General features: G+C 43.2%; 1 protein-coding gene across 1 annotated transcript in view; it reads left to right on the plus strand.

Moving 5' to 3' along the window:
• The window catches only part of LOC139407641 (leucine-rich repeat-containing protein 52-like), a 23,324-nt gene extending 360 nt beyond the window's left edge, over window positions 1-22,964 (plus strand). Inside the window, exons 1-2 of the mRNA XM_071151479.1 lie at window positions 1-995; window positions 22,527-22,964. The exon at window positions 1-995 is cut by the window's left edge and continues 360 nt beyond it. Coding sequence (XP_071007580.1) covers window positions 347-995; window positions 22,527-22,855 — 978 coding nt within the window. The 5' untranslated portion in view covers window positions 1-346 and the 3' untranslated portion in view covers window positions 22,856-22,964. The remainder of the gene's footprint in view (window positions 996-22,526) is intronic.
• The last annotated feature ends 933 nt before the right edge of the window (window positions 22,965-23,897 follow it).

The following is a 23,897-nucleotide window of genomic DNA, read 5'->3' on the forward strand; positions in this document are numbered from 1 at the left end:
CGATAAACCTTAACGATTCTCACTCACCACGGCGACCAGCGTCCGTCAGTAGGGTCACCTTCGGAATTAACGCGGGCTTCTTGTGGGCGTGCGTGGCGTGCGTTAGAGTGAGTGAGTGACCAATAGCCTTTTGGAGAGAGAAAGAAGAGAGAGTCTGGATATAAGCACGATCCAACCCTCCAGACAGCAACAGAAGCAGCAGCGGGAGCCGGTCCTCCAGAGTAGCCGTCTGGACTCACCCCCAGTCCCGCAGCCCCATGCAGGATGCCCGGGGGGGAGCGCTGGTCCTGGGGTGTCCTCCTGGTCCTGCTCAGCCAGAGTTCATGACACCCTGGGCGGCTTCATCATGCGTCTCCTGCCTGCTCCAAACTCCCAATCCCTCCGGCTACTCTTTCTTTTTATCTTCGTGATGGGGGTTGCCCCTTACCCGGCTCTCACTGCAGGATGCCCAGACAGGTGTGTGTGTGACGACCAGCTGGTGGTCCAGTGCGCTGGGCAGGAGCTCACCCTCTTCCCCAACGACCTCCCTCTAGCCACCCGCCAACTCATCATCTCCAACAACCACATCGGAGAACTTCCAGCATTGCAACTCAACTACCTGTCTGATCTGGTCTACCTGGATGTCAGCAACAACACCCTGATGGAGATCTCCGAGTCCACCTTCGGGAATCTCCGAAAGCTGGCCTATCTTGACCTGTCCTTCAATACACTAACCCAGCTTGAGGACCGGACTTTTGGACCATTGTCAAGCCTCGTGATGCTACGGCTAACAGACAATCTGGGGCTAAATGAGATCCACCCGGACGCGTTCTCAGAAAATATTGCTCTGCAGGTGCTGGATGTGAGCAGGAACAACCTGACGACGCTGAACATCAGCTCTCTGATCGCCCTGCCCTCCCTGCGCTCCCTGGGGCTCAGCGGGAACCCCTGGAGATGTGACTGTGAGACGGAGGACCTCTGCCTCTGGGTCCAGATAGAAGGATTCAAGTTCCAAGGTGAGAATGGGGATGGAGCAGTTGGGGGGCTCTGTGTGTGTGTCTGTGGACCACTGTCCATGGGTACAGAAAGCAGGATTCAAGTTGTTATTTTTGTTTGTTTGTTTGTTTGTTTATAGCGTATGGGTGACCTGTGCCCGTGTCTTGCTCATGTGCTTCTATAAATCTCACTTTGTCACTGTCTTTAATTCAGCAGCAATAATGTTTGACAGATGGTCAGAGGAAGTGCAGTCCCAATACTCAGGTGGTGTAGTTATTAGGCCTGTAGCTTAGACTGTTGGCCAGCACCATGTGCTTTGTTATTGTACAATTCTGGCGAGTAAACAGGCAGTTGTCCTCTGCTGGGAAGGCCACCCAGCGATACACCAAGGTCTTATCACTGCTTATCGTCACATCAATTCATTTAGCTAATTTGATGGTGGGCGCTCAGTCAATAGTCCCTGATGGACGACTCACTCCGCTCTCTGCTCCCTGCACGGCACGTCATCCCTGTTATTACAACACACACACACACGCGCACACACACACATTGAATAATGTCACAGTAGCACAGGGGCCACGGTAATGGATTGGCCTCAAAGTCACAATGATCAGAGGACTTCAACACCCCTTTGCTTTATCCCTCCCGCCCTCCCTCCCTCCCTCCCTCCCTCCCTCCCTCCCTCCCTCCCTCCCTCCCTCCCTCCCTCCCTCCCTCCCTCTCTCTCTCCCTCTACCTCTCCCCTCTCATATCTTCCTCCTTTCTCCCTCCTTCTCTCTCTCTCCCTCTCTCACGCCTCACGCCCTTTCCCCTCTAACCTCTCCTCCCCAGTCCCTCCCCCTCTCCCTCTCCCTCTCTCTAACCTCCACCTGTCCTTCACATCGCACCAATAACTCTCCCAAAACTCATTCTTTGTCTAATGACTTTTCACACTATCTACGCCAGGAGCAGGACAGAGAGGAGCTTACAACGTCATCATCACTTCTGCTGTCAGTCAGTTAGCCTACTCTCAAAATAGGACCCTACTGTTTTAGATGTACTAAAGAGAGTAGAACATATATAACAGTCCTACTCACTAGAGGATAGTAGTCTAATTACTGACACTCAGATCAGTGGAGCATCCCACCATGCATCTACAATGTGAAACTACCACAATAGCCTTCATGAAGAGGGTGCCTATTGGCACAGGTGGAAAGTCGGGGTTTCAGGTTCAAGCCTGGCTGTACATCTGAGAGGCCAGGGAAGAGGTACAGTGTTGACTATGTCCACAGTCAGTGTCAGCAGACCTCTCTATCTGTATCAGTGCTATTGGTCCTCTCCTCTCCACCTCACTCTACCCACTTCTCCTTTCTCGTCGTTCTTCTTCCAATGATTGTCCTCATTCGTCCAGCTGTACCTGATCTCTCTCTCTCTCTCTCTCTCTCTCTCTCTCTCTCTCTCTCTCTCTCTCTCTCTCTCTCTCTCTCTCTCTTTCTCTCTCTCTCTTTCAGTGCCGGTATCAGTGTTTGTCTCAGTGCCATATGCTGTGATGGTCTTTAAACAGGCCAGACCCTCACACTGCATACAGTTTTGTAAGAGTAGCTTGTGTGTGTGTGTGCATGTGTATATGTGTGTGTGTGTGTGTGTGTGTGTGTGTGTGTGTGTGTGTGTGTGTGTGTGTGTGTGTGTGTGTGTGTGTGTGTGTGTGTGTGTGTGTGTGTGTGATGCAATCCACTCTAGCGTGTGTGAGTCAGTGTGTGAGGGGTCTCCGGCTGATGAGACCGTGAGGAGGAGAACCTTTGGGAGAAGGGGATGAGAGGAGAGGGGGAGGAGGAGAACATAGAGGAAGAGCTGGAGGGAAAAGCAGTGAGCTGGCTGTTGAGCCTCAACCCTTATTTGACCCCTCACTCTCCATGCACCTGCATCAGGTCCTGGTTACAGGGAGTCACTGGTACTTTGAACTAGACCAGACACCATGGCAGAGAGAGAGGGGATGAGACTTTATTTTTGTACAGTCATTTTGTAATGAATCATTTCTCCCTTCTTCTTCTTCTCTCCCTCCTGTAGTATGGGATGACATGGGTGTCTATTGATATGGCAGCCATATCATGTACAGTAACCAGAGTGACAGTCAGGAGAGAGGGAATTGGGTCAGGAGAAGAGGGAGAGAGAAAGAGAGGGTGTGTGTGCGTGTCCGTGTGTGTGTGTTTGATAGGGGTTGGTGTACGTGACTGTGTGTCCTCGTTGTTTAAGAGGTCTCATGTTATGACTGTAATGGTGGTGTTAGCTCTTATTCTGAGTGTGTGTGTGTGTGTGTGCGTGCGTGCGTGCGTGTTTGTTCCACCTGGGCTCCCCATGCTCTAACATGATTACTCAGAGCCCATTTAGAGTGTGGCTATGGTCCCTTACATAGCATGCTGTAGTGAGAGGAGGGACCATAGCCACATGAAGTAGGGTTGCTGAGGGTGCTGGTAAATAATAATCATAATAATATAAAAGGCCTTTATTACTCCTGCATTATTACATATAGTCGGAAATGACTTTTTGATATCAGAGAGGCGGTAACTCACAAGCTTTTTGACCAGAAATACAACTTTCCTAAATTGGGTCCTTTGTTCGTACCTCTCAAGATGATTGAACTTATCCCAGAGGATGCTCCAAGACGCCGGCCGGAGGAGAAGAGGTATTTGGAGTGGAGTCCGACTCAGGAGGAGTGCAAACCATCCACCGCTTCCGAGTATATTACTTGCTTATGTTCAGTCCCTGGAAAATAAAGTAGACGAGCTCAGGGCGAGGATCTCCGTCCAGAGAGACATCAGGGACTGTAACATACTCTGTTTATGGAATCATGGCTCTCTCCGGATATACTGTCCCCGTCCATACAGCCAGTGGGGTTCTCAGTACATTGCATAGATAGGAATAAAGAACTCTCCGGGAAGAAGAAAGACAGAGGTGTATGTTTTATGATTAACTACTCATGGTGTGATTGTGGTAAAGTACAGGAACTCAAGTCCGTTTGTTCACCCAACCTAGAATATCTCACAATCAAACGCCGATTGCATTACCCTCAAAATTACCCTCAGTGCAATACTCGCACTTCAAAAACTCTCAACCATTGTTACTCTCGCTTCCGGGATGGCTACAAGGCCCTAAACCCACTGCAATTTGCATACTGCCCCAATAGATCCATGGATGATGCAATCGCCATCACACTGCACACTGCCCTATCCCATCTGGCCAAGAGGAATACCTATGTAAGAATGCTGTTCATTGACTAAAGCTCAACCTTCAACACCATCGTACCCTCCAAGCTCATCATTAAGCTCTGGGCCCTGGGTCTGAACCACGCCCTGTACAACTAGGTCCTAGACTTCCTGATGGGCCTCTCCAGGTGATGAATGTAGGCAACAACACCTCCACTACGCTGATCCTCAACACAGGGGCCCCACAATGGTGGGTGCTCAGCCCCCTCCTGTACTCCCTTTGCACCCATGACTATGTTGCCTTGCACATCTACAACTCAATCAACAACAGTCTGAGTACCAACAATGATTAGACAGCCTACAGGGAGGAGGTGAAGGCCCTGGAAGAATGGAGCTGATCGTGGAATTCAGGAGATAGCAGAGGGAGCATGCCCCCATCCACATCAACGGGGCCGCAGTGTACACATCACTGACAATCTGAAATGGTCCACCCACACAGACAGTGTGGTGAAGAAGGTGCAACAGCGCCTCTTCAACCTCGGGAGGCTGAAGAAATTTGTCTTGGCCCCTAGAAACTGCTTTTGTTATAAAATAATATATATATTTTTTAGTGTTTCTCCATTATTCTTATGTAATATAACCAATTTCAGTAGCACATTAGAGTGATGGACTGTGCCATACAAACTGCCTCCATAATGCATTAGTCCACTCAGACAGACACGAATCAGACAGGTGTCTTGTACACCATGATATAATAGTGCCTTCGGAAAGTATTCAGACCCCTTGACTTTTTCCACATTTTGTTACGTTACAGCCTTATTGTAAAATGGATTTAAAATAATAATCATCTTAGCAATCTACACACAATACCCCATAACCATTTTTTTAAAAAGTTTTGCAAAAGTATTAAGAATAAACAACAAAAATACATTACTTACATAAATATTCAGACCCTCTGCTATGAGACTTGAAATTGAGCTCAGGTGCATCCTGTTTTCATTGATCATACTTGAGCTGTTTCTTCAACTTCCTTGGATTCCACCTGTGGTAAATTCAATTCATTGGACATGATTTGGAAAGGCACACACCTGGTCATTCTGTTCTTCTTAGTTTCTGTAAGATTGCTAAATTGCATTGATTCAAGTTGCCCTTTCATTTTTGTAGTCGAAGAGTGGACATGTCCTTGGTATGATTCGTCTTTCTCTTTCCTTTACTATCTGTGGTGATAACCATGAGTACCGGACTCATTCGAAGGGCATGTGAAACACCCCACCCATACTTGGTCTCTATAAGATGCCTGTGAGAACAAAGAGCGAGTTGAATTTGTTTTCCCATGCATGTTCAAATAAAGATTTTTTTTATAGTGAGATTTGACTGCCTTATGAGTAGGGCTGACCACAATTAGTCGACTGGACAATTTTTTGGTCGTTAGGCTGTTGGTCGAGCAAGATTGTTTTAGTCGAGCAGTAACACATATATACAATATATATACAGAGTCTTCGAAAAGTATTCAGACCCCTTGAATTTTTCCACATTTTGTTAGGTTACAGCCTTATTCTAAAATGTATTAAATTGTTTTTACATATATAACCAGTAGTACATTTACCGTTAATTCCTATCATTTCTAATCTACACTGCTTCTTACTCATTTATTTTACTGCATTCAATATTATTATTGCAGTCTTCCCGTTCTCATTGTCGGGGTGGACACATTGTTGGCGGAGTGCACAACCTTAGCTACACTTGTGAGAAACAACTTTTGGTTAATTTAATTCCATTTACAAATTCTGACAATTTAGTCATTGTCTTTTGTTTGGAGCGCTCCTGTCAATGCTGAGTAAGAAGTAGGCCTATAGGCTACCATGCCTGTGTGTAAATGTAGGCATAAATGTGCCCATTTGGGGAGCTGAATGTATTTCTGATTGGCTTAAATGCACCACCAATAATGAATGACCCGTGGAGTTTCTCATGCAAACTAAGTCTGTTTTTACATCCATTGAGAATTACAACAGTTTTTTTCCCATTGAACATGCCATACAAATAAAGGAATTTGAATTAATTATATGAAGAGTGTCTTGATCCTCCTTTCTATTTGAGTTCCTCCATGCATTTGAAAAACCTTTCCAGCTCTCTCCCTTTTGATAACCACTCAGCGTGAAAGGGAAAAATGTCATGTTCTGATCCAGTGGAAATGTCATAAAATAGGCTTATCAGTGATTGACTTAGATTGAAATAGGTTCCGGTACTCATTTTGGATGCTGGTACTGTGTCTATTTAGGTGCAGGAGCTCCACAATACTTTTAAACTAATATTCTATAAGAGGAACAGGAGCTCAAGCAGTAGAAATGTTGACGGCCCGGTACTTAGCTCTGGCAAGCTCCTGTCCAAGTCAAGCACTGCTTCTTATCCCTTGTGCAAATAGCCTACAGCTGTGTCTGTCCCGAGCTCACTGGCGCGGGAAAATCTGAGGGCCCAGAATATTTTATTCAATGTTTCAAGTTCGCCAGCACAAGCTTCGGGCCCAAAGTTAATAGTTGATACAATGTTTCAAGTTCATTGCAGACAGGCCATGTGTAGCCAATGTGATTTATAGGATATTTATTTTTATCAGGATATTTTCTACCTGCAGGATGGAATATTTTTATTTGTTGGCTTTCTAGGCTATTTTTACATAGTTGGCAATGGCAATAGAAGTTACTTTTTAGATTTGTATCATTTTAATTTGGATTTGGATAGAACTTTGATTAACCATATGACAATCATTTTGACATACAAAGACGTTAAATTAAATTAAATTGAACTTTTTCATGAAAATATGCATATGAAAAACACAACTGTCACACAGATCAAATCAAATCAAATCAAAGTTTGTTTGTCACGTGCGCCTAATACAACAGGTGTACAGTGAAATGCTTACTTACAGGCTCTAACCAACAGTGCATTTATTTTTTATTTTTTAAGATATTAGGTGAACAATAGGTAAGTAAAGAAATAAAAACAACAGGTAAAAGATCGGTAGAAATTGAAGATAAATTGTCATTCCACATGAGAAAGGTTGCCGAGTCCTCGTGTAGCCTTTTTACAGGCAACTTCCGAAGAGTAATAGCAGAATCTGCGAAAGATGTCCTGGAGCTGCGTGGTTGGTATTGGGGGCCTGGATGTTGGGGTTGTTGGGTGGAGTTGGGGCTGGAGGGTCAAGTGTGAGGGTGAGGGAGAGCTGTGTTGGGGCTGGAGGGAGTCCAGTTCCCCAGCTCCCCAGACCAGCTCACAGACCTACAGGCACTGAACCAAAATAGAAGGGTGAGCACTGGGCAATAGTTAAATATTCATAAACAAAGAGAGACTGGGACGAGGGGGGGTGTACATGTGACAAAGATAGAGATAAATAAATAAAGAGAGAGAGAAACAAAGAGAGAGAGAAAAAAAGAGTGAGAAAGTTTGTGAAAGAGAGAGAGAGAAAGAGAGGTTGTAGGGAAAATAAGGAAAGGAGTTTTCTGTGGCCCAGATATATCCCTCAAACTCCTAAATCCATTCATTATGATCCGCAGTCAATGACTCCCAGAACAACTATTATACTATACTGTAACGATGTGCGCTGAGAGTCGGGAAGCAAGTTCAGGGAGTGAATGTTTTATTAAATAAATGAAACCTAATACAAAACAAGAAACACGAACAACGCACAGACAGGAAACAGAAACAATGATGCCTGTGGAAGGAACCAAAGGGAGTGACATATATAGGGCGGGTATTCAAGGAAGTGATGGAGTCCAGATGAGTGATGAGCTGCAGGTGCGTGTAACAACGGTGACAGGTGTGCGCCATAACGAGCAGCCTGGTGACCGAGAGGCCGGATACATGACATATACATTATTAACCAGATGGAACAATCTAAAGATTCTCTGTGTACTGTTAAATATGTATGCTCTTTGTATTGACAACTATGGCATTGTTGTGTGCATTTGCTCTAAGTTCTGAAGCAGGGAAGGGTGGGAGGGTAGCAGTGTAACTTAAGTGTGTAAGGGACCAATCCAAATTTACAGGGGGGGGGGGGGGGGGCTGGTCCAACTCAAGGTGTCATAAAAAAAAAGGTGCCCTCCTCCACATATTTCAAAATATTTTCACATGACCCTTCCATTGTACTGAAAATAATTTGAACACCCTCCCACTGGATAGAATGAACTCAAAATAATGGTAACAATAACTGTAGCGATCCTGTGTTTATAAACATGGATATCTACATTGCTTTTGTGGCACAGTTGATGCCATGCAGGGCTACGGGCCAGAAAGCTGAGGGTTCGCCAACCACCAAGGACGAGACTCTACCTGCCTCTCAATACTTCACTATCAGTGCTGGTTGCAGACAATGATCAGATAGAGGGAAATCAGATTTTCAACATTTGTACATGTTGGTAGGGGTAAAGTGACTATGCATAGATAATAAACATTGCGTAGCAGGGGTGTCAATATAAATAGTCCGGTGGCCATTTGATTATTTGTTCAGCAGTCTTATGGCTTGAGGGTATAACCTGTTAAGGAGCCTTTTGGACCTAGATTTGGCAATCCGGTACCGCTTGCCATGCGATAGCAGAGAGAACAGTCTATGATGTGACAGGTGTCTTTAACAATTTTTGGGCCTTTCTCTGAAGGAAAAATATGATTTGCTTTAAATCAGTGCGCACGCGAGCACTCTGTCATAGACTTTCTCTATCTCCATCAATTTCATTCAAATTGCATCCACAATAGATTGATATATATAAAATGTATATACAGTATATACATCAATATATATATATACACACAGTGCATTCAGGAAGGATTCAGACCCCTTGACTTTTTCCACATTTTCTTACATTACAGCCTTACTCTGAAATGTATTCAATCGTTTTTTCCCCATAATGACAAAGCAAAAACAAGTTTTTAGACATTTTTGCAAATAGATAAAAAATAAGTCAATGAAATATGATGCTTACATACTGTACATATTCAGACACTTTACTCAGTACTTTGTTGAAGCACCTTTGACAGCGATTACAGCCTTGAGACTTCTTGGGTATGACACTACAAGCTTGGCAAACCTGTATTTGGGGAGTTTATTCCATTCTTCTCTGCAGATCCTGTCAAGCACTGTCAGGTTAGTTGGGGAGCATTACTGCACAGCTATTTTCAGGTCTCTCCAGAGATGTTAGATCGGGTTCAAGTCCGGGCTCTGGCTGCGCCACTCAAGGACTTTCAGAGACTTGTCCCAAAGCCACTCCTGCATTGTCTTGGCTGTGTGCTTAGGGTCGTTGTCCTGTTGGAAGGTGAACTTAGCCCCAGTCTGAGGTCCTGAGTGCTCTGGAGCAGGTTTTCATCAAGGATCTCTCTGTACTTTGCTCCTTTCATCTTTCCCCCAATCCTGACTAGTCTTCCAGTCCCTGCAGCTGAAAAACATCCCCACAGCATGATGGTTCCACTACCATGCTTTACCATAGGGATGGTTTCCTCCAGACATGACACTTGGCATTCAGGCCAAAGAGTTCCCTCTTGGTTTCATTAGACCAGAGAATCTTGTTTCTCATGGTCTGAGAGTCTTTAGGTGCCTTTTGGCAAACTCCAAGTGGGCTGTTATGTGCCTTTTACTGAGGAGTGGCTTCTGTCTCGCCACTACCATAAAGGCCTTATCGGTGGAGTGCTGCAGAAATATTTGTCATTCTGTAAGGTTCTCCCATCTCCACAGAGGAACTTTGGAGCTCTTTCAGAGTGGCCACCTCCCTGACCAAGGCCCTTCTCCCCCGATTGCTCAGTTTGGCCGAGCTGTCAGCTCTAGGAAGAATCTTGGTCAGCTCCAAGGAAGAATCAAACTTCTTCCATTTAAGAATGATGGAGGCCACTGTGTTCTTGGGGACCTTCAAAGCTGCATCATTTTTTTGGTACCCTTCTCCAGATCTGTGCCTCGACACAATCCTGTCTCAGGGCTCTACAGGCAATTCCTTTGACCTCATGGCTTGATTTTTGCTCTGACATGCACTGTCAACTGTCGGACCCTATATAGACAGGTGTGTGCCTTTACAAATCATGCCCAATAATTACGTTGTAGATATATACAAGGTATATACAGTGCCTTGCGAAAGTATTCGGCCCCCTTGAACTTTGCGACCTTTTGCCACATTTCAGCCTTCAAACATAAAGATATAAAACTGTATTTTTTTGTGAAGAATCAACAACAAGTGGGACACAATCATGAAGTGGAACGACATTTATTGGATATTTAAAACTTTTTTAACAAATCAAAAACTGAAAAAATGGGCGTGCAAAATTATTCAGCCCCTTTACTTTCAGTGCAGCAAACTCTCTCCAGAAGTTCAGTGAGGATCTCTGAATGATCCAATGTTGACCTAAATGACTAATGATGATAAATACAATCCACCTGTGTGTAATCAAGTCTCAGTATAAATGCACCTGCACTGTGATAGTCTCAGAGGTCCGTCAAAAGCGCAGAGAGCATCATGAAGAACAAGGAACACACCAGGCAGGTCCGAGATACTGTTGTGAAGAAGTTTAAAGCCGGATTTGGATACAAAAAGATTTCCCAAGCTTTAAACATCCCAAGGAGCACTGTGCAAGCGATAATATTGAAATGGAAGGAGTATCAGACCACTGCAAATCTACCAAGACCTGGCCGTCCCTCTAAACTTTCAGCTCATACAAGGAGAAGACTGATCAGAGATGCAGCCAAGAGGCCCATGATCACTCTGGATGAACTGCAGAGATCTACAGCTGAGGTGGGAGACTCTGTCCATAGGACAACAATCAGTTGTATATTGCACAAATCTGGCCTTTATGGAAGAGTGACAAGAAGAAAGCCATTTCTTAAAGATATCCATAAAAAGTGTCGTTTAAAGTTTGCCACAAGCCACCTGGGAGACACACCAAATATGTGGAAGAAGGTGCTCTGGTCAGATGAAACCAAAATTGAACTTTTTGGCAACAATGTAAAACGTTATGTTTGGCGAAAAAGCAACACAGCTCATCACCCTGAACACACCATCCCCACTGTCAAACATGGTGGTGGCAGCATCATGGTTTGGGCCTGCTTTTCTTCAGCAGGGACAGGGAAGATGGTTAAAATTGATGGGAAGATGGATGGAGCCAAATACAGGACCATTCTGGAAGAAAACCTGATGGAGTCTGCAAAAGACCTGAGACTGGGACGGAGATTTGTCTTCCAACAAGACAATGATCCAAAACATAAAGCAAAATCTACAATGGAATGGTTCAAAAATAAACATATCCAGGTGTTAGAATGGCCAAGTCAAAGTCCAGACCTGAATCCAATCGAGAATCTGTGGAAAGAACTGAAAACTGCTGTTCACAAATGCTCTCCATCCAACCTCACTGAGCTCGAGCTGTTTTGCAAGGAGGAATGGGAAAAAAATTCAGTCTCTCGATGTGCAAAACTGATAGAGACATACCCCAAGCGACTTACAGCTGTAATCGCAGCAAAAGGTGGCGCTACAAAGTATTAACTTAATGGGGCTGAATAATTTTGCACGCCCAATTTTTCAGTTTTTGATTTGTTAAAAAAGTTTGAAATATCCAATAAATGTCGTTCCACTTCATGATTGTGTCCCACTTGTTGTTGATTCTTCACAAAAAAAATACAGTTTTATATCTTTATGTTTGAAGCCTGAAATGTGGCAAAAGGTCGCAAAGTTCAAGGGGGCCGAATACTTTCGCAAGGCACTGTATATACATACATGTATATATATACACTTCCGGTCAAACGTTTTAGAATACTTTCTCATTCAAGGGTTTTTATTCATGTTTACTATATTCTACATTGTAGAATAATAGTGAAAACATCACAACTATGAAATAACACACATAACACCGGGATGCTGGCCTTCAGTAACGGATGATATCTGCATGTGTATTTCCCACCATAAAGCATGGAGGACGAGGTGTTATGTTGTGGGGGTGCTTTGCTGGTGACACTGTCTGGGATTTATTTAGAATTCACGGCACACTTAACCAGCATGGCTACCCCAGCATTCTGCAGCGATACGCCATCCCATCTGGTTTGGGCATAGTGGGACTATCATTTGTTTTTCAACAGGACAATGACCCAACACACCTCTAGGCTGTGTAAGGGCTATTTTACCAAGAAGGAGAGTGATGGAGTGCTGCATCAGATGACCTGGCCTCCACAATCCCCCAACCTCATAGTTTGGGATGAGTCGGACCGCAGAGTGAAGGAAAAGCCAAGTGCTGATCATATGTCGGAACTCCTTCAAGACTGTTGGAAAAGCATTCCAGGTGATGCTGGTTGAGAGAATGCCAAGAGTGTTCAAAGCTGTCATCAAGGCAAAGGGTGGCTACTTTGAAGAATCTCAAATATAAAATATATTTTGATTTGTTTAACAATTTTTTGTTTACCACATGATTCCATATGTGTTATTTCATAGTTTTGATGTCTACACTATTATTCTACAATGTAGAAAAAAGTAAAAATAAAGAAAAACCCTTGAATGATAGGTGTGTCCAAACTTGTGACTGGTACTGTGTATATATGTATATATACATGGACTCTACAAGGCATGGACTCTACAAGGTGTCGAAAGCATTCCAATGCTTCCCACAGTTGTGTCAAGTTCGTCCTTTCGGTGGTGGACCATTCTTGATATAGACTGGAAACTGTTGAGCGTGAAAAACCCAGCAGCATTGCAGTTCTTGACACAAACCGGTGCGCCTAGCACCTACTACCATACCCCGTTCAAAGGCATTTAAATCTGTTGTCTTGCCCATTCACCCTATGAATGGCACACATACACAATTCATGTCTCAATTGTCTTAAGGTTTAAACATATTTATTTTACCTGTCTCTTAATGTTTTGTATACGCAGTGTATATACAGTGGGGAGAAGAAGTATTTGATACACCGCCGATTTTGCAGGTTTTCCTACTTACAAAGCATGTAGAGGTCTGTAATTTTTATCATAGGTACACTTCAACTGTGAGAGACGGAATCTAAAACAAAAATCCAGAAAATCACATTGTATGATTTTTAAGTAATTCATTTGCATTTTAGTGTGTGTGTACATAGATATCCTAGCCTACCTCTTTCAGGTAATAATTTCAGGTAATAAATTCATTGCAGTCATTTGCCTTATATTTAGCCAATGAATGATGGGCTATATATAAGCTTCTAATTGTTAGTCTCTGTCTCTTGCACAATACGCACCTGCGCTCTGCTGACCTCTCACCTTTAAAAAATGTTCCTTAGCTTGGAGTCCCAGGAAAAGCAAGACATTTTCACTGTAGCCTGGAATACAATGTTGTACTTACTTGAAAACAATAATGCAATTACTCATTGCATTGTGGTGTTGGAGGTTAGTCTAGGTAGGATAACTGTATTGTCCCTAAACAAGATCAACAGGGGAGATTTTTTATCTGTGTCATCATGTCATCACTGTCCTTTCGTGCGCAATGATTCACCTGGCCTCTCCGCTGCCTATCAGCTATTCCTATCTGTTCTTGTTGATTCATATTAAAGCTTGATGCAGCTTTTGTTTTTATGTGTGGTATGATTGCTAGTTAGCCTATTGCAGATTTGGACAAACGGTCCACCTACCACTACTGTCACAATGAAGGGTGGATTGAGGGCAGGATAGACTGTTAGACTGGTAGACTATCCTGACCTGTGGTATAATAAAAGTTAGCGCATGGAAAAGCGTAGTGCATAAGGGAAGTACCAAAACACCTTGATATAGGGGAGGCGCATGCAAGCAGATGAGCAAATTTGGCTTGGATGGAAGACATTATATAGTAAAACCTGAAAAGGAGAGAATGTTAACCAGGGGGAAAAACACAGTACCCTCTCCTGTGCCCAATAAAAAAAAACACACAACTCTTCCCAAAAGTTTGGCAACCCTCCCCTATTTTGGCAGCCAGGTCACCTGTAATACAAGTCAGTATTCGACGTCCATCCATGTCTGAGGACGTTGGGAGATGACGTGGAAACCGGCCATCTGCCTCTAATTCCAAAATACATTTATTTTTGAGATTTTGGTTTTAAGCCTATCCCTTACCTTAACCATTCGGAGTTAATGTCTAACCTTAAGATTTCGGAGATAATTCCTAAACTTAACCTTAACCTTTCAAATGTGGAACTAATGCCTAAACTTAACCTTAAACAGTTCGAAATGTAACATTTGCAACAACTTCGAAAATTTAATGTTTGAGAAACATGAACAAACGTTTAATTCTGACGTGAGACTTTGAGAGCTAGTTTTATTTTGGACCGAGAGAAAGACAGAGAGAAAGAGGAAGGGAGAGAGAGAATGAGATTAACAATAAGACAGAAAACCGTTCTGGAGAAAGAGAGATGAGAGTGAAAATGAGACAGAGAAAGTGATTAAGACAAATTGAGAGAACGAACAAGGCAGTGAGAGAAAGAGCTGTTACTATCTGACCTTCACTCTCTCCTCATCCTTTGCCGGACGAAGGCGGGACTACCGAGAAAGGATTGAGGGAGGGATGAGGCAGTGATGATGATGGTGATCTAATACCATATTGGAGAGGAGAGAGCGTGAAGCTGTGTGTGTGTGTGTGTGTGTGTGTGTGTGTGTGTGTGTGTGTGTGTGTGTGTGTGTGTGTGTGTGTGTGTGTGTGTGTGTGTGTGTGTGTGTGTGTTAGTGAGTGCGGGTGTGTGTGAAGGAAATATTCAGCCTAGTCGATGAAATGAAAAAAGGTCAACAATTCTTAGTCAACATCTCTCTCTCTCTCTCTCTCTCTATCTCTCTCTCTACCTCTATATATCTCTCTCTCTCTCTCTCTATCTCTCTCTCTATATATCTCTCTCTCTCTCTCTATCTCTCTCTCTCTATATATCTCTCTCTCTCTCTATCTCTCTCTCTCACTATCTCTCTCTCTCTCTCTCTCTCTGTACAGCTAAAGAGAAATGCAGATTTTTTTTACCAAACAAAACCAGTTCTTGAAATATATTGAAAAAAAAAAGGCTGGTACTCACTTAAATCAGATTTTAATATTTTACAGCCAGTGCTTATTTGTTTGGAGGGCAAAAGCCCCCTTTCTCAGAATTAGCAGTCAAGAGCATAACCACATCAGTGGATCTCTCACACACATGCAGTAGCACATACACACACACACACACATTCCCAGCAGTGGTGTGCGTGGCAAAGAGTTCTATTTTAATTTTTTTCCCCTTCAGATTAATAGTCGCATTTTAGGGGTTGCAGTTGTGATTTCAGGGTACAGTGAAAATCTTAGGCTCTGAGGTCCAACATGCAGGATTAAGTGACATAAAACAATGAAAATAGTAATAAAAAACAACAACAATCGAAATAGCACTATATACATAATAAAAACTGTAGCAGTGATGAGTAAAATACATGTTCATGTCCGTTGGGGGGATGGGGGGGGCATAGGGGGAGCAGTAGGGAGACTAAATGACCATCGAGGGGGTGTGGGGTCCAAGTGAAATAAAACAATAGAAATAATCATAAAAAAGGTAATGACATACATATTAACAACTTAAGCGCAGACAAAGGATATGAAGGATCTGGAAGGATTCTGCATGGAGGAATGTGTAACGGCATTCAGAGGTGGAAGAAGGAGAGGACCAATGCGCAGCGTGGTTAGTGTTCATCTTTTTAATAAGAAACTGAACACTTCAAAAATACAAAACAACAAAGTGACAACCGAAACAGTTCTATCTGGTGCAGACACACAAAGACTGAAAATAACCACCCACAAAACACAAAGGAAAGCAGGCTACCTAAATATGGTTCTCAATCAGGGACAACGATAGACAGCTGCCTCTGATTGAGAACCATATCAGGCCAAACACAGAAATAGAAAATATAGAAAAACGAACATAGACTGCCCACCCCAACTCACGCCCTGACCATACTAAATAAAGACAAAACAAAGGAATAAAGGTCAGAACGTGACAGAATGATCTAAGATCCTTCCCTATGTGTTATTTAAAAAAAGGCTCAGTGCCGTTATCCTCGAAAGCCAGTTGAGGTATTGAAAGAAATTGAAAAGAGGTGTGTCAATAATTCTGACCCCTACCTTTTTGAGAAAAAAAGATTACTTGTTAAACAAAATGTCATTTTCTGAGCAATTGTATTAGTAGAAATAATATAATTTCCTTTTTTTTGTTGAGCGTACAATATACTGTATCTCAGTGTGTTAACTATTTATTCTATACAGTCAATTTTGCTCATCTTTATCAAGGGTGTCAATAATTTCGGACCCCAGTGTATCTCTATCTGGTAAAGGGAAATGAGGAGGCTCTACCTGCCTCACACACACACACACACACACATACACACACACACACACACACACACACACACACACACACACACACACACACACACACACACGCACACACGCACGCACGCACGCACGCATACGCACACATATGCACAAGCACATAGTACAGCTACTCACACACCACAGGAGGTTGGTGGCACCTTAATTGGGGAGGACGGGCTTGTGGTAATGGCTGGAGCGGAGTAGGTGGAATGTCATCAAATACATCAAACACATGGATTCATGCAATCCGATCGGCTCCATTCCAGCCATTATTAAGAGCCGTCCTCCCCACAACCTCCACTGTCACACACACATCCACACATTATTCTAAGCTATTTGTTCTGCATCTATGAGGTTGGGAGGAAAGATTAAAATGATAAAAGACACCAGTAGCCTCCTCCTCATCTGTAGGATTACCATATGTACACTAACATGGTACACACACACACAACAACATGCACTGTCATAATTTGTGTGTTATAAATAGCTCTAGTTACAATTAATGGGTGACTAGGAGTCTGCCCTCCATGTTAATACTTCACAACCAATACCAGCTCTGTGCGTGCGTGTGTGTGTGGTACTTGAGTACGCTATGAAGTGGTGGGACTCACTCTATTATCTGACTTCATTGCTGCTTTATCTGAGTCAAGAGAGGAACAAGGAGGAAGGGAGAGAGAGGGAAGGGAGAGAGAGAGCGAAGGGAAAGAGAGAGAGCGAAGGGAGAGAGAGACGGAAGGGAGAGGGAGGGAAGGTAAAGAGAGAGGGAAGGGAGAGAGAGAGCGAAGGGAAAGAGAGAGAGCGAAGGGAGAGAGAGAGAGCGAAGGGAGAGAGAGACGGAAGGGAGAGGGAGGGAAGGGAGAGGGAAGGGAGAGAGAGCAATGGGTGAGAGAGAGAGAGAGATGTTTGGTTATGTTTTAGGAATGTAATTTCTCCAGCACTCCAGCGAAATGGAAATAGTCTTGTATTTAGGTCTGCTGTGTGTGATATTGAGTCTGGATAGAAGCCCCTCCCAGTCTCACGTCAGAATTAGACATTCATCCATGTTTTGAATTTGGAAGTTTCCGAGTGTTTAAGGTTAAGTTTAGGCATTAACCCCACTTTTTTAGGGATAGGTTTAAAACAAAAATATTATGGATGTCGAATACTGACTTGTATCATGGGTGACCTGGCTGAGCAGTCTCAGTGCTCAGTGAGTGTGGGTTCAGTTGGTCTGGTCCTCAGTTGCTTCTCTCCTCACACTCCTGCGACTGGCACTGCTCACTCTGTCAAGGTCACACACATAGTAATGGAAAGAGAGTGTGTGTAACCATATAAAACTGCTAAAACTGAGTTGTGTGCATGCATGGGTGTGTGTGTGTGTGTGATCCTGAGTCATAGGTGCTTCAGTGTAGACTCAGCAGTATTGACATTACTCTACTCTGCAGCATACACACTTATTTAGCTTTTAGAATACTGTACAGTAGGCTACTATCTCAGATGTCCCAGGTTCAATACCTGGCATCAGAGTTGCTCACTTTAATTGTCTTTTAACACAGGTAACAGAGGTCCTGTTTCCTGTTTTAGTGCCGGTACTGAGGCATTTGAATATTTGAGGTTCCCATTCTCCATAGCAGTCAGCACTGACCCACTTCAACCATTGATGGTCAGTCACACGTCCAATGTTGATTGACTTTGAGAGAGCAAATTACCCTTTCTAATTTACCATTGGACCATGATGTGCTCGTCGGGACTTTGACTGTAGTCTCAAGTTTAAGCTTGGGGTCAGACTTCAGGTTAGGGGTCAGAGGTTAGGGATCAAGGTCATCTGAGAGCCCTAGAAGTGGTATGTGGTTATCAATCTTCTAGCAAGCTGAATGTGAGTTCCAAGTGCTTTTAAATGGAACTCTTGTTTTCCTATTATAGTGAGCAGCATGGAGCCAGAAAGTAGCAGTATGGGACTTCAACTTGTATCTTTATTCAGGCTCATGCTGTACAGTATAACGTTATGCAGAGTGAGAGTGTGTGTGGCCTGCTGCCTGGTGTGTGGGTGCGTATGCATGTATCACTGGTTGTGGACAATAACCTTGTTTGCTGTGTTTTGAAGATGAATTATTGCTCCTGAATTCAAACAATGTAACATCATTACCACTTTAACACAAACACACTGTCTGTTGCACTGAACAGATGAACCACCGTCAGATGGAGGTCAGCAGCAAGGTAACAACCCAGGGGAATAGAAAACAAAGATCAGTGCTGCTCTTATTTCTTCTACTATTTACTGACCTGCTCCCTGGACACACAAACAAATACACACGCTCAGGCGCACACACACACACACACACACACATGCAGACAAACGCATTGGCTTACACACACAATTGTATAGATTAAGAATGTAGATTTGGTGTACAATTTAATCTACACTCTTAGAAAAAATGGTTCCAAAATGGTTCTTCCGCTGTCCCCATAGGATAACCCTTTGAAGAACCCTTTTTGGTTCCAAGTATAAACCTTTTGGTTCCGGGTAGAACCCTTTTAAGATCCATGAAGAACCCTTTACACAGACCCTTTACACTGGAACCAAAAATGGTTCTCCTATGGGGACAGCCAAAGAACCATTTTAGAACCCTTTTTTCTAAGAGTGTATGACTGTGAGTTACTAATAAACACTGCTGCTAATGCAAAAAAAAATATGTATATATACGGTACCAGTCAAAAGTTTGGACACACCTACTCATTCAAAGGTTTCTTTATTTTTACTATTTTCTACATCAAAACTATGAAATAGCACATATGGAATCATGTAGTAACCAAAAACGTTTTAAACAAGTTCTTCAAAGTAGCTACCCTTTGCCTTGATGACAGCTTTGCACACTATTGCTCAAGCTAGGCTACCTGTCGAGAGAGAGAGAGAGAGCAATCCCCTAGAGCTGAAGCTGTTTGTTTGTGTGTGTGTGTGTGTGTGTGTGTGTGTGTGTGTGTGTGTGTGTGTGTGTGTGTGTGTGTGTGTGTGTGTGTGTGTGTGTGTGTGTGTGTGTGTGTGTGTGTGTGTGTGTGTGTGTGTGTGTGTGTGTGTGTGTGTGTGTGCTTGCGTGTGTGAAATCATGTACCAATATATTCAGCCCAGACAGGGAAAGCTGAGGTTACCCTCCATGTCAGATCCTGACCTGCATTAACCTCAGAGAGTGCCTGACACACACACACATAAACACGCACACACACACACACACACACACACACACACACACACACACACACACACACACACACACACACACACACACACACACACACACACACACACACACACACACACACACACACACACACACACACACACACACACACACACACACTAACCTGTCCAATCTAAGATAGTATTAGACACATGTCCTCATGTCCTCAGGATCCAGTTGGATAAAGACATATACAGGTTATAGGTTGGATAAAGTTTGGATATGACTGATGTCCTTGATTAGCTGTTTCAATTAGTCTAAGATTGTCCTGATGATTGTGTATTTACACTCTAAATACATGATACAGAACTGCTGAGGGCTACAAATATCTGATCATATACTCTTAGAAAAAAGGGTTTATCAGCTGTTCCCATAGGAGAACCCATTTTGGTTCCAGGTAAAACCCTGTTTTGGTTCCAGGTAGAATCATTTTGGGTTCAATGTAGAACCCTCTGTGGAAAGGGTTCTACATGGAACCCAAATGGTTCTACTTGGAACCAAAATAGTTCTACCTGGAACTAACAAGGGTTCTTCAAAGGGTTCACCTATAGGGACAGCCAAAGAACCCTTTTAGGTTCTAGATAGCAACGTTTTTTCTAAGAGTGTGGAATTACAAATATGATTAAATAGGATATCTCTGTATCTGATTACATTGTTTTTTATGTAATGGTGGTGAACTCCGCAGTTAGTCTCTCCTGCGGTATTTGTCTCTCCTGCGGTATTTGTCTCTCCTGCGGTATTTGTCTCTCCTGCGTTATTTGTCTCTTCTGCGGTATTTCCCTTCTTCTCTGGAGCTCTCCCATACTATCCCAACATCTGAAACCTCTCTCTCCATCATTCCCACTCTCCTTCAGACCTATAGTATAATTTGAAGATGAGTGCAGTTTAATTAAATCAAAAATCAAAAATCAAATCAAATGTTATTTGTCACATGCACATGTTTAGATGTTTAGATGTTATTGCGGGTGTTAACAGTATGAAACATCAGTACCCTGTTCACAGCCAGACACACACATGCGCACACACACACACACACCTTTATTTGTCTAGGAAAGAGAAACGAGGCCTCTTGAAAAGTTCTCTATCTTATGTTTTGGAAAGGACAAGTCAGTGCAATTAAGCATGATAAATGGATGATGGAGGGAGGAGAGATGGAGGGAGGAGTGGGGGATTGAGCGAGAGAAAGAGAGAGCGAGAGAGAGATGAAATGAAATCATATGTGAAGAAAGAACTTCCCTTGTTTCTTTCTTTCTCTCTATGTTGTGAGACAGAAGTGACCCAGATCAGTCTGTATGGGTCTCCGCACTCCTCACACATCGTTGGCTGTAACGGATTGACTGACAGAGACAGTGGAGTAGCATAATAAAAAATCCCCATAAAAATCCAAATGTTTAAGCTAGAGATATTTTTTTATTTTATTGGATGTGCCGATGTCGCACTTCCTCATCTACGATGAAAGGTGACAGAACTAGAATGGTGTTTATCAGACCATGAGACATCCCGAAAATCAGTCTTCTCGCGAAATTGTCTGTAGCTTCCGAAAGATTGACTATTATGACTATTGTGGAAAGGTGAGACTCTCACAAACACGTAGATGTGGGTTGTTTTGCTGAAGGTCCCTTGGTACCAGTTGAAAAAATAAATGGAAGTACAGTATATATGGAGACTGTTTAGTGACAAAAATAAGGGGTTAAATACATGTAAAAAATAAAGAAAGAAATGTTTCCTTATATCTCTTCAGACCAAGCTTCCTTTAGATTATTTGGGGGGGGACTATCTGTTGTTCCATGTAGTGAATCTGTTATTCAATGCGTTTGTTTGAGCTAATAGCAGTGAGACCAAATCAAATGTTTCATCAAAATAATTTGTGTATATATATATTTTTCTTCATCAAATAGAAAAATTATCCTTGGTATGACCTTAAAACAATTCCATATAGCTTAGTAGAATTGGACCCAAATTGAAAGGAAATCACAAAAACCATCAGAGTTGGACACTTGTGTGGTAAATCAACCAACCAGGCATGTTACAAAAACGTTGGGACATGTACACAAGGTTCTCTAAACTATCACATGCAGTATAACATCGAGCCTAATTGGGGTCAACGGCATTTTGTAAGATTGCTGGCATGGCCCCCAGGGACCAGATCTGTGGTGTCTCCGTATCGAAATCTTTTCATGTTGCATATATTTATCTCTATTAAATTTGTTGAATCATCTTTTTTAAAGCCTTCAAAACTGTAACATTGTATTGCCAACAATGGTGTTTTTGTAATCACAAAGTGAATGATTGAGTCAAAGTTTGCTGCAAAATACTATCTCTCCTTGGAGATGCCTTGTGTGTGTTTCTATGAAGGCTATTTAAATGCTCATCCCAGTGTGTGTGTGTGTGTGTGTATGTTTTTGTGTGTCTGTGTGTGTCTGTGTGTGTCTGTCTGTGTGTGTGTTAAGCATTCTAATGAGTCTGTGCCTAGACGTGTCCCAGATCTGCATTACCCTGAGGAAATCTATCGTGTTTTTACGGATCATTTATCACCAAGGTTATCACAGCTTTTTATGTGTGTGTGGGTGTGTGTGTGTGTGTGTGTGTGAGCTGCATTGTGGTAATTTCTCTCCCTTGAATTATTTCCCCCCTCACCCCCGCTCCCTCTCTTCTACGTCACCTTCATTCTTTCTTTCCTTCACCTTTCCCTCTCCTCCATTCTTCCCTCCTCTAAACTCTTTCTCTCCCCATCCCTGTCTCCTACTGCCTTAATGCTCTTCTCTTGCTCCCCCATCGCTCCATTTCTTTACCCCCCCTTACCATGTCTGTTTTCTTTCCCTTTCTCCAGATGAGGGTCAGACAGTGTGCCAGGGGCCTCCGGAAGTGTCTGGGCAGCGGCTGGCTGAGGTGGGCATGCAGCTGAGGGCAGACTGCCACCAGGGCCTGGGTTACTGGGACTATCTGTTCTTTATCGCTATTGGCTTTGTCATCTTCAGTGCTGGCACCGTGTCGGCATGGGTGATGGGTGTCCTCATGGTGCTGTACGAGAGATACAACAAGAGGAAGGGGGAAGACATGGACAGTGATGACGAGGAGGAGAGACATATGGGTGGAGGGATGATGGGGGGAGGGCATCAGGGGAACGGGGATCTGAATAAGGCTGGCATGCAGGTGTGAGTGCGGGATGTGAGCAGCTGGAAGAGAATAAAATAAAAAAAGGCAGAAGAGAAAGCAGAGAGGATACATTACAAGGAGCAATGGAGTGATGGAAGGACACTGAAGAAAAGAAGGAGGAAAGAAGAGGGATGGAGAGATGAGAATAAAGGACACTGGGACCTTGGACTCTGTAGAGTGACAGTCCTGTTCTGACTGGGTGTCTCTAAGTGGAAGAGAACAGGACAGACATTATACCCTGTGTGTGTGTGTGTGTGTGTGTGTGTGTGTGTGTGTGTGTGTGTGTGTGTGTGTGTGTGTGTGTGTGTGTGTGTGTGTGTGTGTGTGTGTGTGTGTGTGTGTGTGCGTGCGTGCGTGCGTGTAAGTGTGTGTAAGTGTGTGTAAGTGTGTCTGTGCGAGTGCGAGAGAGCAACAAGGGGGGATAAGCCTTCCACTTCAGGACTACAGAGTGACTTCTGAACTATTAAGAGCAATAAGCCCCCCACTGTTACACACACACACACACACTCACACTCACACTCACACTCACACTCACACACACACTGCTAGTTTGGTTTCTCTGGTGATGCAATAATAAGAGTGAGTTACCCTCCATTCAATGTTATGCGCTTGTTTGAGAAAAGCACTATGAATTCTAATAATTATTATGGGGAAGGACACACAGATAAACACATAGTATTTAGGTCTACAATAGGTTAGGTTCATATTCTAGTCCAGCCAGGGGTGAAAGTAGAAAGTAGAACTTAATGAGCCTCCTATTTTTTTAATGTTTTGGGCCTAATCATAGAATTACATATAGAACCCCTATTAATTCAATAGGACCTCTGTGGGCCTACTCGTAAAGATTTGTCATTTAGCTTTTAAAATGTATCACCTTTTATAGTGGCATAAACACAACCAGTCATGATGTTTTCATCTGATTGTCAAACAGTCACTTCAAAGGGCTCCTTCACTAGGCTCCCCGCGCACGTTCATCCACTCACAGCATATTTCCATCCTCAAAACAGTGGTGAATGGAAAGAGATATCCGTTACACAAAACAACA

Source organism: Oncorhynchus clarkii, chromosome 4 (genome assembly GCF_045791955.1).
Source record: "Oncorhynchus clarkii lewisi isolate Uvic-CL-2024 chromosome 4, UVic_Ocla_1.0, whole genome shotgun sequence".
NCBI lineage: Eukaryota > Metazoa > Chordata > Actinopteri > Salmoniformes > Salmonidae > Oncorhynchus > Oncorhynchus clarkii.